The sequence below is a fragment of the Osmia lignaria genome, chromosome 16 (genome assembly GCF_051020975.1).
Source record: "Osmia lignaria lignaria isolate PbOS001 chromosome 16, iyOsmLign1, whole genome shotgun sequence".
Taxonomy (NCBI): domain Eukaryota; kingdom Metazoa; phylum Arthropoda; class Insecta; order Hymenoptera; family Megachilidae; genus Osmia; species Osmia lignaria.
Genome location: NC_135047.1, coordinates 7,968,885 through 7,992,091, shown reverse-complemented (window position 1 = coordinate 7,992,091; position 23,207 = coordinate 7,968,885). Strand labels below are relative to the sequence as shown.

At 41.7% G+C, this 23,207-nt stretch overlaps 1 protein-coding gene across 3 annotated transcripts; it reads right to left on the bottom strand.

Annotated features, from left to right (window-relative positions):
- Positions 1-687: 687 nt before the first annotated feature.
- On the bottom strand, positions 688-21,448 carry sim (bHLH transcription factor single-minded). Of its 3 annotated transcripts, none has more exons than XM_034316382.2 (9): positions 20,670-21,448; positions 7,658-7,933; positions 6,306-6,391; positions 5,929-6,018; positions 5,632-5,853; positions 3,663-3,874; positions 2,926-3,032; positions 1,564-2,049; positions 688-1,370 (listed from the first exon to the last, which is right to left on the bottom strand). In XM_034316382.2, exons 1-9 carry the CDS (start codon positions 20,683-20,685, stop codon positions 688-690), a joined length of 2,178 nt encoding a protein of 725 aa, XP_034172273.1. In that variant the 5' UTR covers positions 20,686-21,448. The 3 variants fall into 3 exon arrangements, with proteins under 3 accessions (XP_034172273.1, XP_034172274.1, XP_034172272.1); XM_034316383.2 differs by lacking the exon at positions 20,670-21,448 and adding an exon at positions 17,362-17,501; XM_034316381.2 differs by lacking the exon at positions 20,670-21,448 and adding an exon at positions 9,098-9,892.
- Positions 21,449-23,207: the final 1,759 nt, after the last annotated feature.

Below are 23,207 nucleotides of genomic sequence, written 5' to 3'. Positions count from 1 at the left end.
TGTGAATAAAATAGAAGCAACAGATCCAGTGATCATCGAATACTAAGGTAAATCTTCCATTCATCTAGATCCTTACGTAAATTCTTAAACGTTTACTATTTTGTTAAGTACATCTATTATCGCAGAACTGCGTACGTTTGGCAGTATTTAACGATCGCTGCCCTCTATCTTAATTAAATCGTTACTCTGCACTCGTGTTCACCCACGGCACTGTAATCAATTTCTGTATGAAAATTTGTACACAAAGTTTCTGATCGTGTGAACGATCGATTTAACAATGATTGTACGCTCCTTAAACAAAAGCTCACTTTTGATGTTGTTATAGTTCCAGTAAGATAAAACGAACCTAATCTTACAATGGTCTACTTTCAACAGCCCTTCGATAGCCAATCTTCAACCGACTATAATCGTTTCAACGTCTTCTCCAAGATAGAAGAAGATTTTCATGAACGTCACAGAAATCCGGATCGTTGGCACTCACCTAGTGACTCTATCCGTGTGCACCATCCTCCTCGTCGAGCGTATAATCGGTACCAGCTCAATGTCCGTACCCTGATCATTCGAGTCTCTCAATTCACAATCACTATCCGCAGGGCGGCGATCGTGATCACTAGACGGGTCACAATAGCACGATTCACGGTCGCAATCACCATCGACGTGCTATACGCAGGGCACATCTAGTTGGTGTCAGTGAACGAACTGATGATGTGCTTCGTAATGATGCTGATAGTGGATCAGGTCCTGTACCGAGCTGGGGCTGTACTGTTGGGAGTCCACGATCACACTGGTGTAACCTGCTGCCGTAGGTTCTAGATGATGGTAAGAATGTTTCACAGGATTGTTGTTTGAATTATAGTGACTCGAGTGTGGCTGATAGGTGGATTCGTAGGATTGCGCGTTACCAGTGGCGTTTGTGTTCGCTGCAGCATTGGGACCATCGTTGTTCGACCCACAATTAGGGTACATGATCACACCACCGACCTCGTTCAGATTCGGGGGCGCAGAATCGGGCATGTAGTGATGGTAGTAAGGATGATAACCAGGTGGCAGAGAGTAGAGGCTCAACGGACTGGGTAGATGGGCGTCCATGGCGTCTGTGCTGCAGCAGGAACTGGAGGAAGTCGAGTATGGTCTATTTTGTTGACTACTTTGGGGACTGTGCTGTTGCTGTTGCTGCGGCTGCGGTTGAGGCTGGGGGAGACTCGCCGGAGGCGTTGGATGGTCCAATAGGTGAGGAGAATGTTGGTGCTTTTGTTGAGCATTTTGAGGACTATGTTGTTGCAGGTTCGACGGCGAGTTGGCATGGTGCAACGGATGAGGATGCTGGGACTCCTGCTGAGGCACCGAGGTGAGCGGCTCTTGATGCATATCTGGAATAAACGTTGTCTTCTTTTAATCTGAAACCTCTGAAACTTCTGAGTTTCTTTTGAAGTTTTTGGGGTCGTGGCAAAACGTATGAACCAGTTGCCCTGGAACGACACGGTTCTTGAACGATTGTAACGATACCCTAATAATTTATCCAGGGTATCTGGTTAATACGTGTTGCTTGTAGAACATCCTTACCTCCGTATTGATAAAACCAATCAGAATTGTAATTGGAGTTGTCCTCGTGAGGGCTGCTGTTCACGGTCGGCGCCTGATAAGGAGGCGACAGATAATGACTGTGATTAGTCAGATCAACGTACTCTGGACTGGGGTACGCGTTGCCGTTCGCATAATCGTTGTCCAGCGATTCTTTTGATCTGTTCCGAAAGGCCGGTGAACTGGGGCTGCGGTTGTCTAGATCGTTTGTGCTTCCGCTGGTGGTGGGCGTGAGCATAGGGGCGCTTGGTGGATCGCTCAGGTTCGAACGATAGGATTTTTGTTCGTAGTTCAATACCAAATCGGTGTACTCCGGTTTCGATAGCACGTAATTCACTGATACTATACAATGAGGTCTAGAACTTCTCGAGTTATGGACGATCGTGACGTACGATTGCATCCAGACCCATCCTCCGCATTTTGTTAAGAACCTGTAGTAGCCGGTTATCACTTGGCCCTTGCGCAATACTGCGAACAGAAAAGTGATGATTTTTTAATAAATTATAGTAATTATTCCTTCAGAATATGGTTTGTGACATCTAAAATGATTTGTCTAGAGATTTGAAAAAGGCTTATTCTTTTCTCAAAGATTTTTTCAGCATCACGTCGATCGCGCAATCCGCAGGCGCAGACATTAGTGGCATTATGTCAGGCTCCCTTCGAGTCGCGCTGGTGAAACTGCGAGTCTGTTCAAACAGTGATAGCAGTAACAGCCTCCTCCTCTTCTACCACCCTCTTTCTCTCTCTCCCTCCTTTCGTTTCACCCTCACACCAACGTCTACACGCGGACAGAGAACGTATACGCGCCACAGCTTCTCTTTTCCTCGGCTCATAGCGCCATTGTTCAATCAATAATGTACACCCTGTATGTACCTACGTGTGCATATACTTAGACTTTAACGTGGCGACGCGCGAAGAAGGGGTGGGGAAAAAAAAAAAAAAAAAAAAAATTCACGGAGAGAGGAAAAAAGGGAAATGCCGTTATAGTTGGTGGTGGTGGTGGTTCTTCAGGAAAGTTGGTGGATGGAGAGAAAGGAAAGATCAAAGGATATTTCGCCAGCGAGGGCGTCGCCGAGTTAAGCAGCGTCAGCTGCTTTTGGCCTTGCAAGAGAGCCTCTTCTTCGAGCACCTCTGATACCACGTCGACGCCTTCGACACCGCTTTTCGGCTCACAGGAAATAAGGCCTATCTTGCTCTTAGAAGAAATACTTGTTCTTCTTTTTAAAATCTTAGGTGTGGAAATTAATTCGATGCGATCTTTTTAATTATCATTTTAGATTCGAATATTTTTCCACCCCTTTTTTATCAATTTGAAGTAAACGAAAATTATTCGTTTATACTTACACAATTGATGGGCATGTTTCAACGTCCACATCTCCCCTCCGTGCACATAATGATAGAGCGTCTTCTCGATCAAATCCGGTGGATTATAACCGGTCAACTGCGACACGCTGCAACATACCAAACAGAACGCGAAGCGTTAAAATCTACCGTTCGTTACCGCTACAAATATCCTCCAAAACAGCGTATTTATTTTCCGCTGGGATTTAAAGCAGCCCGGATTCGAGGTTTACATAACCGTCAGTTGGCGTGAAATCGATTTTCCCGGCTGGTATAAAATTTCATCCCGCGTTCCATCGCGCAACCCCCTATTTATACTTCACCCACGTGTTGGTTTCCCAGCCTGTCCATGATACAGCCCTGTCCACGCTGGATATTTATTCGACGCGAATAAAAACGAAAAAAAGAAAGAAAGAAAGAAACAAAAAACGAAGGAAGAAAGGAAAGGGAAAAAAATGTCTACCGGTAACACGAAACTGATTTTAATGGCCGGCGACTGGGACCCTTTTCTCGTCCTGGCGTCGAAATATCGACGGAGCAATTCAACACCGCCTCGTAATTATACAACGACAGAAATAATCTCACGTGGTTTCGTCGACTTTCGCCCTTACTCTCTTTCCATTCTCCATATTTGATCGAGACAAATAAACGTGATTCATTGGGTGTCTTTCGAAACCTGACCACTCGTTGCCATTTATCTCTCGGAACTTAATTATTGATTTTGAAAAATAAATTCTTACCTTGCGTCGACGAATATCAGCTTCATATCCATCGATGCACGAAACATGAACATGTTCTGGTACAATTTGATCTCTGTTAGGGAACGTCCGGGTAGAGAATGACCCACGGCTAATAAACCGATTATTCGAATACAACGTCCGGTACCATCTTCGTATTCCGATCCCACAGGACCGTCTACGATACACCTTAAGTAACCGGAACAGTGTATCACCTGTAACAGATAAGATTGATCCAATTTTTTTTTTTTTTTTTTTCTGATGTTTAATTAGTTTTCTAATTAACTTGAAGAGATCGAGGTTGATTAAAAGTTAAAGTCGGGATTTCAAACGGAAAGTCGTAATTAAGAGCGATGGACACTTGACTTATCGTTAGTTACACATGTGCACGTGATTATTCTTAATGGTATTCAGGGAATGCTGATAGAGCGTAAGTGCGACACTCGAAGCAACATCCCCGGTGAATTCTGACGCTGTTCCCGGCAAATTAACAATTCCTTTTTAATTAAATGGCCGATGGAAACGGGAGAAAAAAAGCCTCGTTCAGCGTCGCGCTACTCGCGTCTCGAGTGCAGCACGGATTTGTGAAGCAAATAGGCTTGTTCGTATGCCCGCGTTGCGTCTCTTATCCCGTATGCAATTCCGTTGCATTCGCGCCCGAGTATGGGGACACGAGGGTGCCGTGAAACTCGACGAAAGAAAATTAATTTCAACTGCACGGATACGCTCGATTTCATTCTGAAAATGGGCTTCGTTCGATCGGTCGTTTTGGAGGGTACGTCACTTAATTGACATACCCTAATTTTTATGTAATTTTGATATAATTTAGAATTCAGTAATTTAAATTAAATGTAATTTATAAAAAAAATATAAATATCTAATATTCGTTTCCTGACTATTCATCCGTGTAATGTAAATCCGACAAACGCGTGCTCGCACCTTCGACAAAGTCGAGCCAACTACGGTTCGTTCTTTGTGCGTTTAAGTGCCATACAAAAAGCTGCCTTCTATCCCCGGATCCTCCCCCTCTCCTCACGGCTAACAGCTAACAGGGGTTGCATTCATGACTTTGCTCAACGCCTATTGGGGTCTTCTGTGTGCGATTTCGTCGAGAGCCACGGTCATCATAGCACCGCGGGCTTGAACGAGCTATTTGCCAAACATTTTCCTTCTCGAGGGCTGTCTCCTTTTGCCTCGGCAAGTGCAAAGTGTCGCAGGTCCCTTTGCCGTACCCGTGTTACCCTTTACGACCTTAAGTAGATCGACGTTCGGCATCGTTATTGCCCGAGCATATGTCGAACATTTGGCGAACATCCATCGATCCGCTAAAATATTAGGGTAACTTTCCGAATTTAGGTGAAACGGTGGTGATATTAATGATCGTCGAGCGGGAGAAGCAATCGTTGATCGGATCGACGATAGTCGTTTAGGTAATCCGTGAATAATGGTGCACCTTGTGCCGGAGGGATTAGTATGAAATTATTATTTATATATTTTTTTATATTGAAAAAGTGATTGCTGAAAAAATTATATTTATAATTAAACAATAAATCAATTATTCCAGATATGAAACGCGTTGTTTTTGTTGCACCAAAACGGATGCAGCCAAGTACAGTGCGCATCACTACCTGGTGGTAGTTTTCTTTTCGACTAGCGCGTGACCAGGACAATACCGTCCCTACTTAGCTCGCCACTTCTTATCTCTTATTTAGCATTTGAATTTTTATACGTTTTATGATTTCCTGTGCAAGCAACCTAGGCTTTATGCTAATCGACGATCCTCCGAGGCTCGGTTATACCGTGCCCTCGATCAACGTTTGTTTGCCGCGAATATTGCGCGATTTACCAGAGCCAATAAACTCTTAATCGCCGTATCTTTTCTAGTTTTAACGAACCATTACGTTCGTGTTATCTAGATAATTGTTTTCTCTTCGAAGAATATTTATGTTTTATATAAATTTAATATCATTACCTTGTATCCTTCCGTGACCAGACCCGCGTTCCTTTTCGCCAAGTTGCATTTCATTCTCAAAATGAACATACGTTCCAGCTCGATTTCACCTCGCGAATTTGGAGGTGGAAAAGTGAAACCAGCAAGGTCCGCTGGACTTTGTGGTAAATTTAAAACCGACAACATCTCGTCGTGGTCGTGGTCGTAGATATACTCGAAGATGCTGTTCCCTGTTAGGTCCACCTATATTCATCAACACTTTCGATAGAATTGATGATTTTCAAGGAAAATTAATTCATTATCTAATCAGTTTCTGACCTGTGCCATTCCTAAGTGCACGCTAGCTGTTTCGCTTATGTATATGATTTTGCCGTCGGGTGCCAAAACGAACACGAAACCTTCGAGAGCCTGAAAGGAGGATTTTTATTTTCAATTAGAATTTTCGTACATTTTAAAAAGTCGAGGTTAAAATTGACCCAAGTCTGCCATTCTACAGTTAAGTCTTCTTCCAATAGAAGAAATAGTTTTCCATTTCTGATCGCGCCTTTTTGTCTTTCAATTAAACAAAATTTTCATCTGAACGGAGAATCATAATGGAACCACTGAGACTTAAGTTTAACGTTGTTTATCCGACAACGCGTGCAGGATGTAAGATCAATTTGTAAGGCGCGACACAGAGAACGATGAGTGCTTACTTGTAAAATATAACTAGTCACCTCCTTGAGGGCGATTTGCAGGGAGATGTTGGCTGGCTGCGAAGCACCCCATTCGTCTCCAAGCCCTGAAAAATCATTTCACCACCTTCAGATATTTTTGCTAGATGCAACGAACCAATTTTCTGAAAGACCACTCTAAAACATCAGTGGAAAATTTATTCACGGATCTACTCTGTTTATTTGAAAATTTTCTTCGTTTGATTTTGCTAAATTTTGAGCGCTGAAAGAAAGACATCTCGTTTAAAGACGTGGCACATATTACGATATGTCACCTCCTTATCCCGATGATCCGATATACATGTTTCTAGCGACGTTTCCTACTCGACCTGTAACTAAGCCTATAGCCAAGTATTTCGTGTCTGCGCATTAATTACAATACATTTGCACGCGTGTGCCACGGGTGCAGCTGCAGGGGAGTTTTCTGCATCCGTGTGGAATTTCGTGGAAAATGGCTTGATTATTGCCATCTCGTCGACGATACACTGTTTCGTTAAATATGATCAGATATAACGTTCATAAACGACCCAGTTAATCGTAGATTTGATGAAATAATTAATTAATAATCTACCAAATATTTTTTAGTAGATACGATTAAAAAATCGTGAAATTTGAATAATTCAAGAAACAAAGAAGTATATAAAAAATAATTGCAATTAAAATCTTATCCATTGAATGATATTCTTTTTTAAATCTTTGTTGGGTTTAATCAACCCCTTAACAGAATTTCACCCTCGTTTACCTGTTCCCCCGGCTAATTTTCCATGCTAGCGAGAAAAGAAACACCCTTAAAGCGTGCTACATCGAGCAACGTGTCTTTTTCACTTTCCTTTCATTCTTTTTTTCTTTTCTTTTTTTTTTTCGAAGAATAAAGACGCGAGCGGATTCTAGAGGGATGTAGCCACTTGAAATTCAATTCACCGATGTCGTAAGAACGACGGAAGGGTGTAGAAACGAGGGAGGTAGGAAGCCATTGTAACACTATAACAGCCCCCATGCTTTGCTTACAAAGCACCGGGGGCTAACAATGCATTAAGTGCGCAATCACATCCATCTCATCCGATACTATTTGCCCTTTGCACGTAAGTGTCCGGTGGCTGAATTAACAAAGAATATACCGTTTCATCCGTTTACCGCTAAGTGAAATTTATTACCGGGCACGTGGTGTATCGTCAACCATTCGCTCAGACAAATACTAATCGATTTCTTTGCCTCCCCGCATTTCAAGGGTTGCTAATTATTAAACGCTACTCGAGAGCTCTTGGTTGATATCGAATTTTCTACGATTTCTATGATTTCTGAAGGGATGAAATCGAGAGTAATTCATACAATACCATGTGGAAACAATGCTCGCATCTTCAAGTAACTGGTCGTCACTCGAATGACACTGGCCTTATCCAATTGGGCGGTGAGGGCGGTGGGCAAAGGTAATAACTTCGCAAGCTTCAAAAATTCTTGATTCTCGCTGATGCGACGCTTACGCGCCGCGTCTTTGCTTCTTTCCTTCATTACTTCCTGTGGGCCGGACGTGCTAGCGATTGAATTGTTGATCGAGTTCAGATGATGATTGTGGGAGCTCAGGTCCAAAGTATCCGGAGAAGAATTGTTACCTGGAAACAAAGATCAGAAGAAATGTTGTCAGAAACAGATAGAATAAATTCAACAAATAATATCGCTAATATCGCGATCGATGGGTGGTCGGAAGTTTCGTCCAGCTCGTCGAAGAATGAAACACCGGGAAAGCCATAACGACGGCGAAGCTGCTCGTTATAAGAACCGAAAGCAAAGGGAGCAAACCGTCATTAAAACGCCGGCAAGAGAGCAACCTAACGACGTAGCTACCCATCTACCGAGACTTCTCACGAATGGAAATTCGCTTGAATAATGTATTTTTTTTACTTCCTGCTTCGTCGTTTCGCTCGCCAATCGTGCGGCACCGTAACAATATCTTCAACTGTACAGTACCTAACATAGTAGGCTTTCTTAGAAAAAATCGCGATAAAGGAAAAGGAGACTAAGAAAAGAAGAAGAATTTTCTGGATAACTTTAACTTGGTGTTTTGTTGGATTTTTTCATTTTAATTGGTACCGCTCGAAGATAAAGAGAGCGGGTGTATTGCTGCGGTACCTAGAAACGCCATAGAGAAGTTAACACTCGCAACACCGTGAAAATATCTCGGTAGTATGTATTTTCTATGTTCTCAGAATATACGTTCAGCAATCGTTTGTTTGCCACGAGATTCAAAGGAAACCGTGAAAGTTTCTTCGGTTTCGCAATCGCGGAACGAACTGGTGCAAGAAAATGCTGGTGTAAAGAGTTTAAGTAAATTGAAGGTACAATTGGTCTTCTCGAAACAATAATTCCAATTGTTTGCTAATAAATATTAATAAGTGAATTATGAAAAGTGCTGTGAAATAGCACTCAACTTGAAGCTTAAAATTTAGTAAAAATAACTACATATGAATTTTTGTATTCTAATAAAGAACAATCGAAGCTGATCACGTAACCGACCCGATACGAATTCAAGATCGGCCAAATTGTGTTCCATTAATAAATGAAATTCAAAAACAATTAAAACTCCAATCAACGCATTTGACGAGCGAATGAAATAAATATCCTGTTGTTGTCGTCAATGAAATAAAATCTGTACAGACGCACGTTGCTGAGCCATGGATATCCCATGAACATGAATTGACAAAAATTTGAATAGTCGAAGGAAAAATAATAAATAATGATAATGTCCATTTGGATAAATTGCCAAGTAACAATAATACCTTTCTGAGCTTGTTTCCGTCTCCAACTACCAACGTATGGATCACTTTCTAAGATGATACGTCGACCATGACTCTCAACAGTAGGCGCCATCTTCTACCACCTCCTCGAGGGACGCACTCTACTAAATAACCCCGACGTACGTTCACTATCATAGAAATTCATTGGTGACACTTGGACACATCGAAGACACTAACTTCTCCTCACCACATTCCACGGACCACGTGTTCTGATTAATAAGAAAATTCCTCCGAAAATTTCTTCCAACACTTTCCCTCAATTCCATACAGATACGGTAAACGGATTCGGTCCAGACGATCCTAACTTCCGGAGAAATTGAAAAAAAATTCTCTGATCCAGAGATTTCGATTCCTGTCACGACCTTGAGGACACGAAACGACCGATGTCGTTTGCACTTAAATTACGACTAACACCGAGTTGTTCGGCTCTCGGATAGGACCTCGTGTCGCTTTTGCTCCTCTCTTTCTCATCGTTCGCATATCTCTCCTCCTTCGCTTCCATCTCATCCCCAATGCTGTTTCTCGATGGGGTAGGTAAGCCGTGAGGTACCACCCTTATTTTAAGCTCCACCCTTGGAGCAGGGTCAGTCGAAAGACCCCTCTGGTACACGCACGTGAAAACTTCTCTGTCTGCGTTCCGAAGAGAGAGGGACGAACACGATTGAAAGAGGAACCGTAGAACCATCTACGGACGGAAAAGAGAGGGACGGTTTAAGGATGAACGAGATGGACGTAGCTGGTGGTCGGAGTCGCAAAGGTTGCCGGGAAAGCCCCAAGTGATTCGAATGACGGTCGTATAGAAGCGAAACGACGGGTGGCGAAATCGAAAGCAAAGGCGATTGCTGGTGGCCGTACTGTTCCCTTGACGAGGCACCATAGGATACCTATAACTTCCCCTACCATAGTTTACCACCGAGCCCGGCTACGGCAATACTCTTGAATCCTGAGAATTTCAGGAACTCCAATCCTCGAAATCTTGTATTCGGAAAGGAAACGGGATGGAATGGTAATTATTGAAGAGATTGTTTTCATTACGTAACAAGATTTATTTCAAAGTCTAATTAGCTCTTTAAATTGTAAATACAGAGTCCATCTAACAATGCTAAACGAAGCGTCTGATCTTCTGAGATTGTACAGGGGGTTGAATCAGTGTCCCCTAAAACACTGATCCAAAATTCTCGTCTCACGTGTGCAAATTTCAGCCGGGTGTAAAGCCTGAAAACTCGATGAATGACAGGTTGGAACCTGGCTTTTATGACCAGGCTGTATAACCACCTTACTATGCACCTTTTTGCCAGGAGCAAAGTGCATCCTGAAATTGGAAACATGTGTTGCCAATATGTTCCGGCAGGAACCTGCCACGGTTCCCTACAGGACAATGTCCACGACCTTTGGCAACACGTGTTTCTTCTTCTCGCAGCGTTACCTTCGACGTGGTATTCTTCGTTAAACACTTTCTATGCGCCCTGGCTCGGGTCGACAGGTAGAAAAGATCTAATACGAAACATGTGTTTCTCCTTCCCCGTACCTCCTCACCCTCGCACCTTTGCCGAGGGCTAAGACGCGATATAACGGTTCGGAACCCACAGACAGAGAAGTTTATTTGATGGCCACCTTAACTTGGTCAGAATTATCCAGATGTTGGGAAAAACGATGGGCAAGTTAGAAATGTGTCGTTTAGGATCGTTGAGTTATAGAAAATATTTATCAAAAATTTCTAAAATTAAGTCTCAGTCTGCGATAAATTCGCTTCAACCATTTCTGAAAAATGGTAACCACGAACCCAGTACCATTGTGGTACCCTGATATTCATGAACGCCATAGTAAATCTTATCGTTGCTCGACCTAGAGCAACGAGGAGGAAAGTCAGCCCTGTTTCGGAACTGTTAAAATGCGCGATCACACTCGGCCTGTCGTGTCTGCGGGACCGGTGAATGGATTTTCTCCGTTGCCCGAAGGGGGATGATGAATCGCGCGCGTACCAGCCCCCTTGTCTTTTCGTCGGGCACGCAGGCGGCGTTCTTAGCTGCAGCGGGGGTGTAACTGAAAAAGCCACGAGGGGGTTGGTTATGCGTTGCGACGACGAAAATGTAGGTGAACGGACGTTAAGCCGTGGCAGAGTTGCAGGCTCGCGCGCCATCGGGAATGCATTGAGACGGTCACGAACGACCGAAACCAAGGCGTGTACGTTTGTCCCATGGCGAGGACACCGTGATCGTTCCACGATGCTAAATTCACGCTATGACCCAGTATCGCGCTCCTGGACACGATCCAGATGGCGAGGAATCGATTCCGCTGGTTTCTTGGTACAAAGGAACTCCCGGGATCATTAATTCTATGGATACGGATTGCATTCAAGTGTCACGATTCTGAGATTCCTGTTTTCTTAGATCTTTTCACGTGATACTTCTGTGAAACTTTTTCTTTTCGGAAGTTTCAAGGAAATAATAGAAATGGAGAAAGATTTTGTCGGGGGATTGATTTTACATATGAAAACGTGGAGAATTCGAGGTTTCAGAAATGTTTCTTTGTTTAACAAAAGTATTGACGTATTATTTATCCTTTGAATTTTGTTGACGAGGAATGTTTTGTGAATTGTTTATATAATAACGCGTTAATTAAACCTGACAAGAGTTACGTAATACAAATTTTGTTAGGATTTACAGTAGAACGAGATTATATTTAAAGACTCGCATATCAGACTCGTTCTGACCCAACTCTTGTTCCAAAACGATCCTACAATGACGTAACGCTACTATAGCCTAAATTATTAGCATACTGCGTGTCCAAGCATAAATCATGTTGTTTATACCGAAAATATAACGCTCGAATCCATTTCGCTAAAAGAACAAACAGAATTGGCCAGATTTCATCCCCGAAACCTTTCCTCGGCGTCGGCAAATTCAATTTGTTGTTTGCTACACTGTTCGAAGACGTCTTCGAATCAATTCCTGATAAAAATATCCAAACAAATCGTGATTTATTGTCTGTACAACTTATCAGGATTATTTTATAAAACATTTTACCCTTTAAATTTATTTATCGAATACAAATTTAATCAGTATCGCGTTTAATAAATATTCGAAACGTTGTAAATTTATTTTCATCTCGAAGATTGTTCGATATGTGCAAAGCGTGTAAACGCATGGTACAGGAGCGCGTGTTTATACCCCCTTCGTCATTCGGCCCCCCGGCGCGAGCATGTGTGGAGTCACACGCCGCAACAGATTCGATGAGGCTCAGTGCACGCTCGATCGTAGAAGACACAGGAGGTGTTACCTATATGAAAATATCGTTGGTACGGCACGCGTGTAAATCTCAACAAATATTATCTCTGTCACTATTCGACGTGTGCACGGATCTTGCATATTTGCTCAAAAACTATAGGGTACACTCGATATTAATCCCGGCTGCTCGAACGAGATACGTTCCTCGTTCCCTCTATGAATATCGTTACAAAGATACACGTGCCACTAACTTCGTCGCGTAATTTTATTGAAATTATGGAAACGTAGTAATTATATTATAAACGATAAAAATAAGAAAATAATACTTCCATCCGTAGTAGAAATGATCGTAAGAAAAGCCATGACCTAATGGCGCGACCATAAGGGCGTCGATCTCTTGTTTTCAAGCGCGTGAAGCAATTCCACGTGGAGCCGTCGATACTCGGAATCACGGCGCGTTTAAATTGCACTACGAGCCATGTTTCTCTTACATTTAGCTGACCACGTATAATCTTGGGGTACGGGTCTGTGCTCCGTTCGCAGACATCCAGCTTGGATACGTAGACGGTACAACACGTGGCCCCCGTGACACCGCCGTGGGACCCCGTTTCACCCCCGTCCGTGGCTTACTCCACTTACTTACAATGTTGTTAGCGAACCTAATAAACAACAGCCAGAATGCATATAGCCGGTAATCTTATACTTGGCTCCCTCGTCACCCTTCGAGGCTCGGTCACCTCGGATTTCTCGGCGCTGATCACATCGCGTTAACTGAGCGTTTATTTAAAAGAAACATGGTAGCGCGTTTGAAACTGTGTTTATCATCGTGCTACTGGTATTAGACGATGGACTATGGTTTCATACATTTTCTAAATTTTCTTTACCATTGATCCAGGGTTCGATGTTTAACCGTTTGAGTGCCACGGAGCGATTTTGCGCTTCTCCTCTGTCTCTCAAACAGTGCCAGCGCTCCAGGCTGCGAAACCGATAACCGCGACACGCTTGGTTTAAAATATTTAATAATAAAATATTTAAATTATATTCTTATATTATATGACGCAACCCAGACGCTGATAAATCTGTACTTACGCTCAGAAAGATGGCAGAACAACAATGAATTGAAACAATTACAGCTACTGTATAAATCTGAAAACAGCGCAATAGCGCTCCTTGGCACTTTTGGACAGGAAAACAGCAAAGACACGTGGCACTCAAACGGTTAAGAAATAAAAAGGCTTCGAGAAGAAAGGAAGGAGGTACATAAATTGTGTTGTTCGTTTAGTAAGTTCGGACCACCGTAAGACGATATTGAACTGTTTGGTTGTAACTCAGGAATTTACCAGGCTGCGTGTCGCGTTTCATCGTCGCGATTTGGGCGTCTAAACAGAGTTTCGAATTTATGAATCGTGGATGACGCCAGCGAGGATCCATCGATCCTTTCGATACGAAATATCAGATTAAATTTCCCATTAAATTTCAAATAATTTGAATAGGGTGCTCGTTAGTTCGTGCAAATTGTACGAGCGCGTAAAGTCGGCTTCCGCGTTTTCACGAAGGAAGAAAGAAACGTTTCGTCTCGATGGGGTAGCAAAACGGGGGTATTTTGTCGGGCGAGTAACAATTAGCGTAACGACAATCCGTCCCCTCGTGGTTCTTACAGCGAAAAAAACAGCCTGACTCAAAGATGAAACGTCAGAAGCAAGAGAAGGATCCCTTGTTAACAGGGTAAACCAACGAACAACCACACGCTTTCGTACATTTTTCAAACCGAAACCATTCCGCGTGCTCGTGTGTGATATAGTTTCGTAGTACTTTCGCTGAAAAGGACGAGAGAGAAGGTTGCTCGCCCCTTCTCGTTGGCATTGTTAGTCGCTGCCTCGAGAGAAGACAGGGAGGGTAGAAACGACCCCCGCACCACCGTCGCTCACGAATGGGCGAGGACCCTAGCTTTTCATCCGCGAACAACCCGCCCTTAAACAGCCCTAAACTAAGTCACTTCAGTACTGACGTTAAGTGTGACTGATCGTCCAGGCGTACCTTTAAAATGGCCACCCAGTGTACGCAATGTCATCCCGGGACCAAAGGGAGGGAAATAGATGTGAACGTCCCGGTCGACTACCAAAGACGGTAGATTCTTTTATTTTTTTTAGATAAAGGTACGATGGGTTTGCGGAGAAACTGACGGTATTTGCTTCTTAAGAATTCAATTAGGTATCTGATGGGGTTAGGAGCGATTTAGGTTTTAAGTTTTAGATGATAATGGAAGTACTTAAATTCTTTTATGGGCAGCAGTAAAATTTCGAATTTAAATAGATTGCTGAGCTTTTCAATTTGGAAAGTTACTTGATTCTGATGTCTCTACGTGCGATATGCATTGTTTCTCGTTGAAAAATGCATCCAATATCAAGAACAAGTAAATATTTTCATACGATCATCGATGTAACGAAAGTGTCCCTTTATTATTACGATCTCGTTGATGATTTAACGAGCATCCAGTGATAACGAGCAAGGCCATCGCGAAAATTCCAAGTCCGATGGTATTTTTTCGAGTATCTTCACTCTGTAAACGATTTGTACACCACACGAGTATGGTCACTGTTATCTCGGTCGACGGCGATAATTCCGTGCAAAAATGGATAATTGGTGTCGCCTGTGTTTTCCACTTGGACACGTACACTGCGTTGAATGACGCCACACTCTGGCGAAGTGTAACATCCTACATAGACGCATCGTTGTAACCAGAAATTTTCAAAAGAAAATATTTTTCAGAAAGAAATAATTGAAAGATTCAATTGTTACAAGTTTAAGATTCGTCTATTGCAAAACTACCTCGTGTTTTCTCATCAAAGCGCGTCGAAAATTAAGAAATACGCGAAACCGATGGGTCATGGTTGCCGAATAATCGCAGGCTTTTGAGGATCGCGAAGAAGGTTATTAGGTCGTAATTTAAAACGTACATTATTTTATACTTTGGCTTTTAGCCAGCTGACCCGACTTGCTCGTTGATTTCCTTGACGTCACTACTTTTCTGGATGACCCTCATTTATTTCCTTTTTCTCTCCTTACGTTCCACGGTTGCTAACTTTGTCAACCTGTGGCCTTGGTCGAAAGATGCATAAACAATATTTTATAAAAATATAATTTTAATCTTCTCTTGAGATGCATTACAACTTGAAAATTTTAAGAACAAAATAAAAATTTAATGGCAATATTGTTTATGCAATCTTTTGATAAATCTTCTCAAGAAGATACACATAAATATTATGGATTCCTATGATTCGATATCCCTAATTCTCACCCTGTCAGTCGCGAGAATTATGACCCAGGGACAGATATAAATTGAGCACACAAATCATAGGAAAAGAAGTCGAAGATATCTGGAAGAAAGTGTTTACGACAAATATTTGTAAACCTTCCTGCAGACGTTATTTTTCGAAATTGTTGAAAGGGTGTCGGTGACACTTGGTTGTGCAATAATTTCGCTAAAATATTGCCATTTCGATGATTGGCCTGTGCTCGACATCAAGCAGACCTTCGACGAAGCTGAAGAGAATAAACGTTTCACGCATTCCCGATGCGTCTCACAGTCTTTACGGCTTATTATCACCTCCACGCTTTTGCCCTCTCACCCTGGCGTGTACATCAAAGCGCGGAGAAGTTTCGCGTCAAAGGAAGTCGTATATATTCGCGCGTGTTTCTGCGAATTCGCGAGATCATTTCGACGAATGTATAGCGATTTACGTAAACGTTGAATAATAATTCTGGCTTTAATAAACAAAAAGAAACATTACAAATCGTCGAAACGTAAAAGAAAAACTGTGGAAACCATTACTCCGATCGGGAATATCCATTTAATCCGACGATTAATTACACGTTTCCCTCCCATCCTACTTTTTCAATTCAAAGCTCACACGTTTTTACAGATCAATTACCGAAGGAAATCCCTTAAATTGCTCGTCCGTTGCACGTGATCGAGGAGTACTTAATCTATGGAGATTTATAGAGCAGAGAGAGAGATTAATCGTCGAAGCTTTCACGAATGAAAAATCTGTCCACGATAAAGAATAAAAGAAGTGGGAGAAGGAACAAATCGGTATTCTCTGGTTAGGCAGCAACCATGTAACCTTGGACGAAGCTACGATAACAAGGATGTCTGTTATGCTGACGAGGCATCCTCCATCGTAATCAGACTTGCATATACCGTAAGCATCCACTACATGTACAATAAAAATATCCATGTGAGCATAACAACGATGGGAGGTACGATTCTTCTTGGATCTTTCTTTATCACGTTATTTTGAAAAATTTTAATTGTTTTTAACAACGCGTATACTTGCGACATTCGTTGACGTCGCAGACAATTTTCGTTTTTTCATTCTTCTGGTACCACTAATGACGTAGATGGTATACCTTCCGATAAATATTTCTCAATTCTTATATAAATATATTTCATTTTTCAATGTAAGCTTCCCTCTCGCACAAAGGCTGTATATTCTTTCTTCAGAAAATAACACGTGTAATGAAGTGTAAACGATCGCCGACTAAGATTCTACCTACGTGTCACAACAACGTGCTCGTCAGAGAATTTCTTCGAAAGAAAGCGGCTAAAGTGTCGGGTAATTTGCACGAAAACTCGCTCGTAATTCGACGTTGTCACCGTTGCGAATTAAGAACTGGGCCCGGACCGAGACGATGACAAAAGCCAGCTAAGGGTCTGACGAAATTTTTGAATCTCGCCTGGCCGAACGCCATAAGAACCGATGGGGGTTGCGTACCGTGACGACCCGCGATACCATTTGCTCCTTTTTTACTATTCCTTCTTTCGGCCCTCGTGACCGTTCTTATTTAACGATTTCTCTCCTGTTTCACTAAGCTGAAGGTATATAGAGGCAGCCAGCTTTGAGCTGTGCCAATTTAAAGGAGATTATTGAAAGTGATCGCAAGAAAATTATGAATCCCTTCGTATTCCAAAAAATAAATTCTGGTTTGTCAATTAACGTTGACAACGAATGTACTCACTCTTCATGGTGGCTGTAATATATCCAAAGCTTCCAATGAACGATTATCACACTGTCGATCGTTGACTAAAAATCACGAATGATTTTAGGAAAGGAAGAACGAATGTCATCTCATGGAGCCGCGGTGAGCCAGGTCAGAGGACAAGAAGCGACGGAACTTAAGGTCGTCGTAAGCAAAACTAAACTTCTCAGCTTGACTCGGGATCTCGGTGTTACATATCTCCCCACTACCAGGCCCCTTTTTAGTCATGTGGGAATTACATGCACGAGAATGGTTGCACGGAATTCACGTCAAAGGGAGGCGTCTTTGACTTTGTATTCGAAAGAGAAACAAAGCCTGAAATGTCGCACGAGCATGAGTTTCTGCAACAAAGAGCATTGCTTCAAACTGACTCGTTCGTCTCTTTCATTTAAAATTGTTCAATTTCTTGGCTGAATCAGTGATTCAAGAATCTTCAATGAAACCTTATTCTCTTATCCTTTATATTATTGTCGAGGAAACAATCAAATGCCAATCGTTTTTATTGGAATACGTGTTCGTTATAGCTATTAATTAATTGAAATTTATTTACTTGTTGTTTTCCAGAGACGACCGCAATGATCTCCTAGTTTAGTCATAAATCTTGATCGGACGAGCACTAGCCAGTGTAGGAGGTCCTGACTAGGAAGTATCGGATGTCCTGTTTCTACACATGTCGAAACGTTTAAGTCGTTTTCACCTATCCGGCTACTAAAGCGACCGTGTAACAGCTGGACAATTTGCGGCTTCTCTGATCCTGACCACTACCAGACACCATGGAAATCCATCTGGAAGAAGATCACCGAGTTCACGCCTTCGTTTCCTTTCTGAACATGAAACCAGGGGTATGTATGACTATTGCAGCGGTTTAACTACTTGCTCTCCAGTGATGTAATTGATCATAAACATTGAGAAACGATTAAACGTTTCAATGGGGAACATACGGTGTTCAAATAGTATTTGAAATATTTTTTTGTCTAATTTTCACCTAGTCGTACTTAAAAAAATTTCGAACCCTTTGAAAACTTGAAAAGGGAATAGAACAAAGACTAGCTTTGTGAGTACACATTGGCCATGATTAGTATAGTGGCTAAATAACGAGGTAAATTTTCGAAAGGAGAAAAGTGAATAAGAGAAGAGGGAAAAGTCGAAGGCGTAAAAGTTTGTCGACGATGATGACGTGGGGTGATTCGTGTAGCAGCTCGATTTTATGGGCCCCTGTATTTGCTGTATGGGTCCCGGGCGTCGAACGAGCAAAGCGTGATTTAACGACGTCGACAAATTTGATTTGTTTTCGATACCAGCGGGAAGACTAAATAAATTTTTGGCTCGAGCTCGTTTCGTTTTAGAACCAAATGGAAAATTTTATACTCGCTCGTAACATCTCAAAATGAAGTCGATCGAAATTTCAATTTTGATAAGGCTGTAGTTAATCATTTTCTCTCTTTTTCCATCCTTCATATTTTGTATCTTAGATCTTCAACTTATTTTCTCATGCAAAATCATCACTTTCCATTGTATAATTACTAGTCTCGTCTCTTTTATTATACACATATTAACGCCACCCATTCAACCAACACGCTTTAAACATACGGTATAAATAGATTTCTACGAAGTTCTGTTTGGAAAAAATACGAATATTCTTGAATGCATTGTGTCGGTGGAATGAAAGTCGGAATTGCCTAAGAGCTGTTTACGCACGTGCCAGGATGTTGTGTGCAATGCACTCGTGCAGTTCGTACGATTATCGTTGAAAACCTTTACAATCTTACTATTATTAGTTACTTGAAACAGTATATATCAAGTGTCAATGCGTTTTGTTTCACCCTCGAGTTTCTCAAAATCAATTCCAAGTGTGACTTTATCGAAAGATAAAAATAAACACTTTCAGTCTCTATATTTTATTTAGTTCTCAAATAATCTTTTGTTATTTTTTGATAACGTCAATACAGAAAATTAAATAATTAGAGTAACGGGGAGATATTGATTTCAGCGAAGAAAGGTTTCTTTTGGCTGACGATGGGGGTGGAGGAAAACTTCACCACCGTTTGTTTTTAATTTTAGAAGAACCTAGGAAATATTTAACATTGTAGCTCGTTAAACTTGAAACTCTCGAACAGTACTAACTGTATTCAATACATAAACAGCTTCACGTTTACCTTCGTAGTTATATCGATGAATCGGAAACTGTACGCGATATGCACGCGATAAATTAACACGTAACAGCCGCGCGTGTCGGTTTTCACGCCTGTTCGACGTTTAACCCTAATCACTTAAGTATCCCGTCGCGTCGTTTCGAAAACAATCTCGAGGTAAAAGAAAAGGGGTTGAAATCCATGGAATTCGAAGGTTAAGATTGATGAACATCCACCTATTTCTAGATAACCGGTACGTGCATAGGTGGGTCTCCTTTTTTCGAAGCTGGAAAAAGTAAACAGACACGCGTGTTACGTGCCGATGCAGCCGTGAAGGGGCGTGCCGTTTCCTAAAGTCATTTGTAGAGAAAATGTCCGGTTCTAGAACGTGATCCTTTCCCGTGTCCTGGCTACGGTACCCTTCCGTGGCCCACGGAACTCGAAGACTTATGTCTCCGAACAGCTGTCATGACAGAGTAAATCTCACCAAAATTCTGTTTTCCCTCGCTTCAACTGCTACAGAGTATTTTGAAAATCTTTTTTTAAGACTCTATATCATTCTTAACGAATCTGTGGATCCGTATGTTTTACTTCCTTTTTTCCGTATTTTCCTCCGTTTAGAAATGCCAGTCGATGTTGCTTTAGATCGGGTTAAGAACACTTTTGGGTAATAATTTAACTTGAATTTTATGTTTGATTCGTACGCTGTTTCTGAAGGAAGTTTTCGAGAAAAGGGGTGAGAATGTCCTTCTTTGGTGTTCTATAAAAGATCATGCGGGTATTGTAACATAATATTCGGATACGTACAACCAGACGAACAATTTACCAGCATCCGATCTATTGATTCAAATTACACCTGTGTAGATAAATTGTTACCATCTCTATCGAATTGCTATAGCTGAATAGTAGATTCTATGATCGAGAACGATCGACACGCCTAATAGATACTTCTTCCCTTTTAACGCACCCTTATTTTTAGTTTCACACGTTGTTCTTTCTGAAAGATCTCTACAGAGATATTGAAATGCAATCATCTGTCGGAGGAGATCGATGAGAAATCTATGATATTCGATTCTTTTCGTGGGAAACTTGGAACGTGTATATGAAATTTGAAAATTGGAATATGAAATTCGTCGATCTTAGAACTTTACGTACCTTTGGATAATCCCATAATCTCATCGATGTTCAACTGGGAAAGAACCACTTAGTCACCCCCGTTGCGAAAGTGATTTCAGTTGCAGGAACTTCCCATGGGTTGAACACTTTGACCAAGCCGTCGGGTACTTGACACACTTCGCTCTTCCACCAAATTCCATCGATCATTAATGTCATTTACACCTTAATTAAGTCTGTCAATTACATCGTTACACACTATCATCCACAATTACACATATCAAAAGTGTCATTAATTACCGTGACGTCCTCGTTAAAAGTCTTCCAATAATCAAGAACAGAGATGGTCCACAATGATGGCACTCAAAGTTCACCGAGCAATAGTTTCTCTGTTTTACTATTTTTCACTTTCGCGCACATCATTTAAACGCACCCTTCAATAATTTCGTTTTGAACATTCGATTGAAACATCAATTTTTTAATAATTTCCTGAGGCTGACAGTTTTACAAGACACTAAATAATTCGAATACAACCAATTGTTCGTTAAAATGTTATACACCTCCATTTATGTTAATTGTTCGAATGTATTTTGTTTCTATTCCTCGAGTTAGAGAGAAGACAATGTGTATTCCATCGAAATACGCGCATGTTCGGTTAACTCGTAAAAAAAACTAGCCCGCCGTCCGATGGTCCACGATGGAAAATGCGCGCGCTAGGCCTTTGAAAAGCAGGAGCACCCTCAAAGATGGCGCGACATCTTTTTATCCGAGGGGGGACGCACCTCGCGGGATCAATTCATTGGGTGGACTACGCGTGTGTACTATTAAAACAGTGCTCGTACGCATTTAGGTATACAACTGGATGCAGAGTGCACGCTGGACTCCCCACCGAGCGTGGACCAACGTTCCTCCAACTTGCTACCCTTTCTTCCATCTTTCTCTCACCATGGTTTCGCACCTCCTTTTCTGTCTCTCTTTTCACGCTTCTCTCTCTCTTCCCGATCCTGGAAAAGCTTTCGTCATACCAACGCAGTCGCATAACCTGACGAGTTGCGCCTGTGTCAATGATTTCTAACGTAGGCGGTACTTAAATCCCCCCATTCTTGTCGCTATAAAGGCTTTCATGAGAAAGATACCACAATTCTACCTTACTATCCAAGTATATTCTTCCTTCAATTACCCATAATTAATTCAAGAATAATTTTTACTTTGTTGATTTAGTAATTGTACTTTGAAATTTAATATTTGTTCAATTGTAAGTTGTTTAGAAGGTAGATAATTGAGTCAAGGATAGTTGAGAACCACTGTACTGTGTATTACACCAGGCATTGTTATACAGAGGATAACGCCCCCTTTGTCTGATTGGTTGGTTGGGAGGTTCCATTTGCCACGCCCCCTCTCTGTAACCATCCCCTCCATAATGTTACTACCGCGCGCAAATACAGCCAGGTAGTGCTCCTCTTTCTCTTTCTGTTTAATGATTATATGTTGTCGGTGCTGCTTTCGTTGCCGCCTCTCTTTGTCAACGGCCTTCTTTCCTGTTTCTCCTTTTTAATGCTCCTGCGCACCGCCGATGGGTACTTTTGTGTGTACGAGTCGGGGTGCGTTTATTTGCACTTTTTCAGCTACCAGGAAGCCCAAGGGTAAGTTTCCGGCGTTCTCCACATAAATTCTTCGGGCTATTGTCCACGGACAAACATTTTCTAAATAGGATTATAAAGGAAATGTTATTAAAATTGGAATTTTGATTGTTTTGTAAGTTAATGTTACTACTGGATGTCGGACAGGAAATGTTTTGTTACGGTTCTATATTTAACGAAACGCGGAAAGTTTTGCACGGTCAGCAGGTAGCCGGTGAATTTTACGACGTGGAAATTGCTTCCAGATGTTAGTCATTTAGCGATACGACGTGGTCGGTTTGGTGTAACAAATTCTCTCGCCCAAATTATTATGCCACCACACGAAAAATTTACAGAAAAATACATAATTGAAAGATCCGAACTTTCTCTTCAGGTTCTAGCAACCTATATTCTCTGTAAAGTTATACGTAGACTAATATTTCATATGCTTATAAGATATCCTGAAGATATTAATATTAAGAACATAAACCTCTAATTTTTTATTCCATTTTCTGATTTTTTTAACTTATAGTTCTTCCTTTGTTTTTCGAATCATTTTTTTCTTCTTTTGATTATCAACCGAGATGATCTATTGATCGTTAAGCTCGATGTAGTTCCTAAAATTATTTTTCTAAATCATAGAGTGCGCAACAGGACAGCTGTTGTATGTAAGGTTGCAGGGCATTCAGGGTTGCAGCGTATGTATGGTTGCAGGGTATCCAGGGATGCGGGGCATGAATGGTTGCAGGGTATCCAGGGATGCGAGGCATGAATGGTTGCAGGGTATGTGGGGTTACAGCGTATGCAGGGTTGCAGGGTATGTGGGGTTGCAGCGTATGCAGGGTTGCAGGTCATGCAGGGTTGTAAGAGATACCGTTTGTCAAACAATTATTTTAATAATTCTTCTGATTTCTAAATAACTGATTTCTAAAAAATAGAATCAAAGGGAGTAAAAATTGTG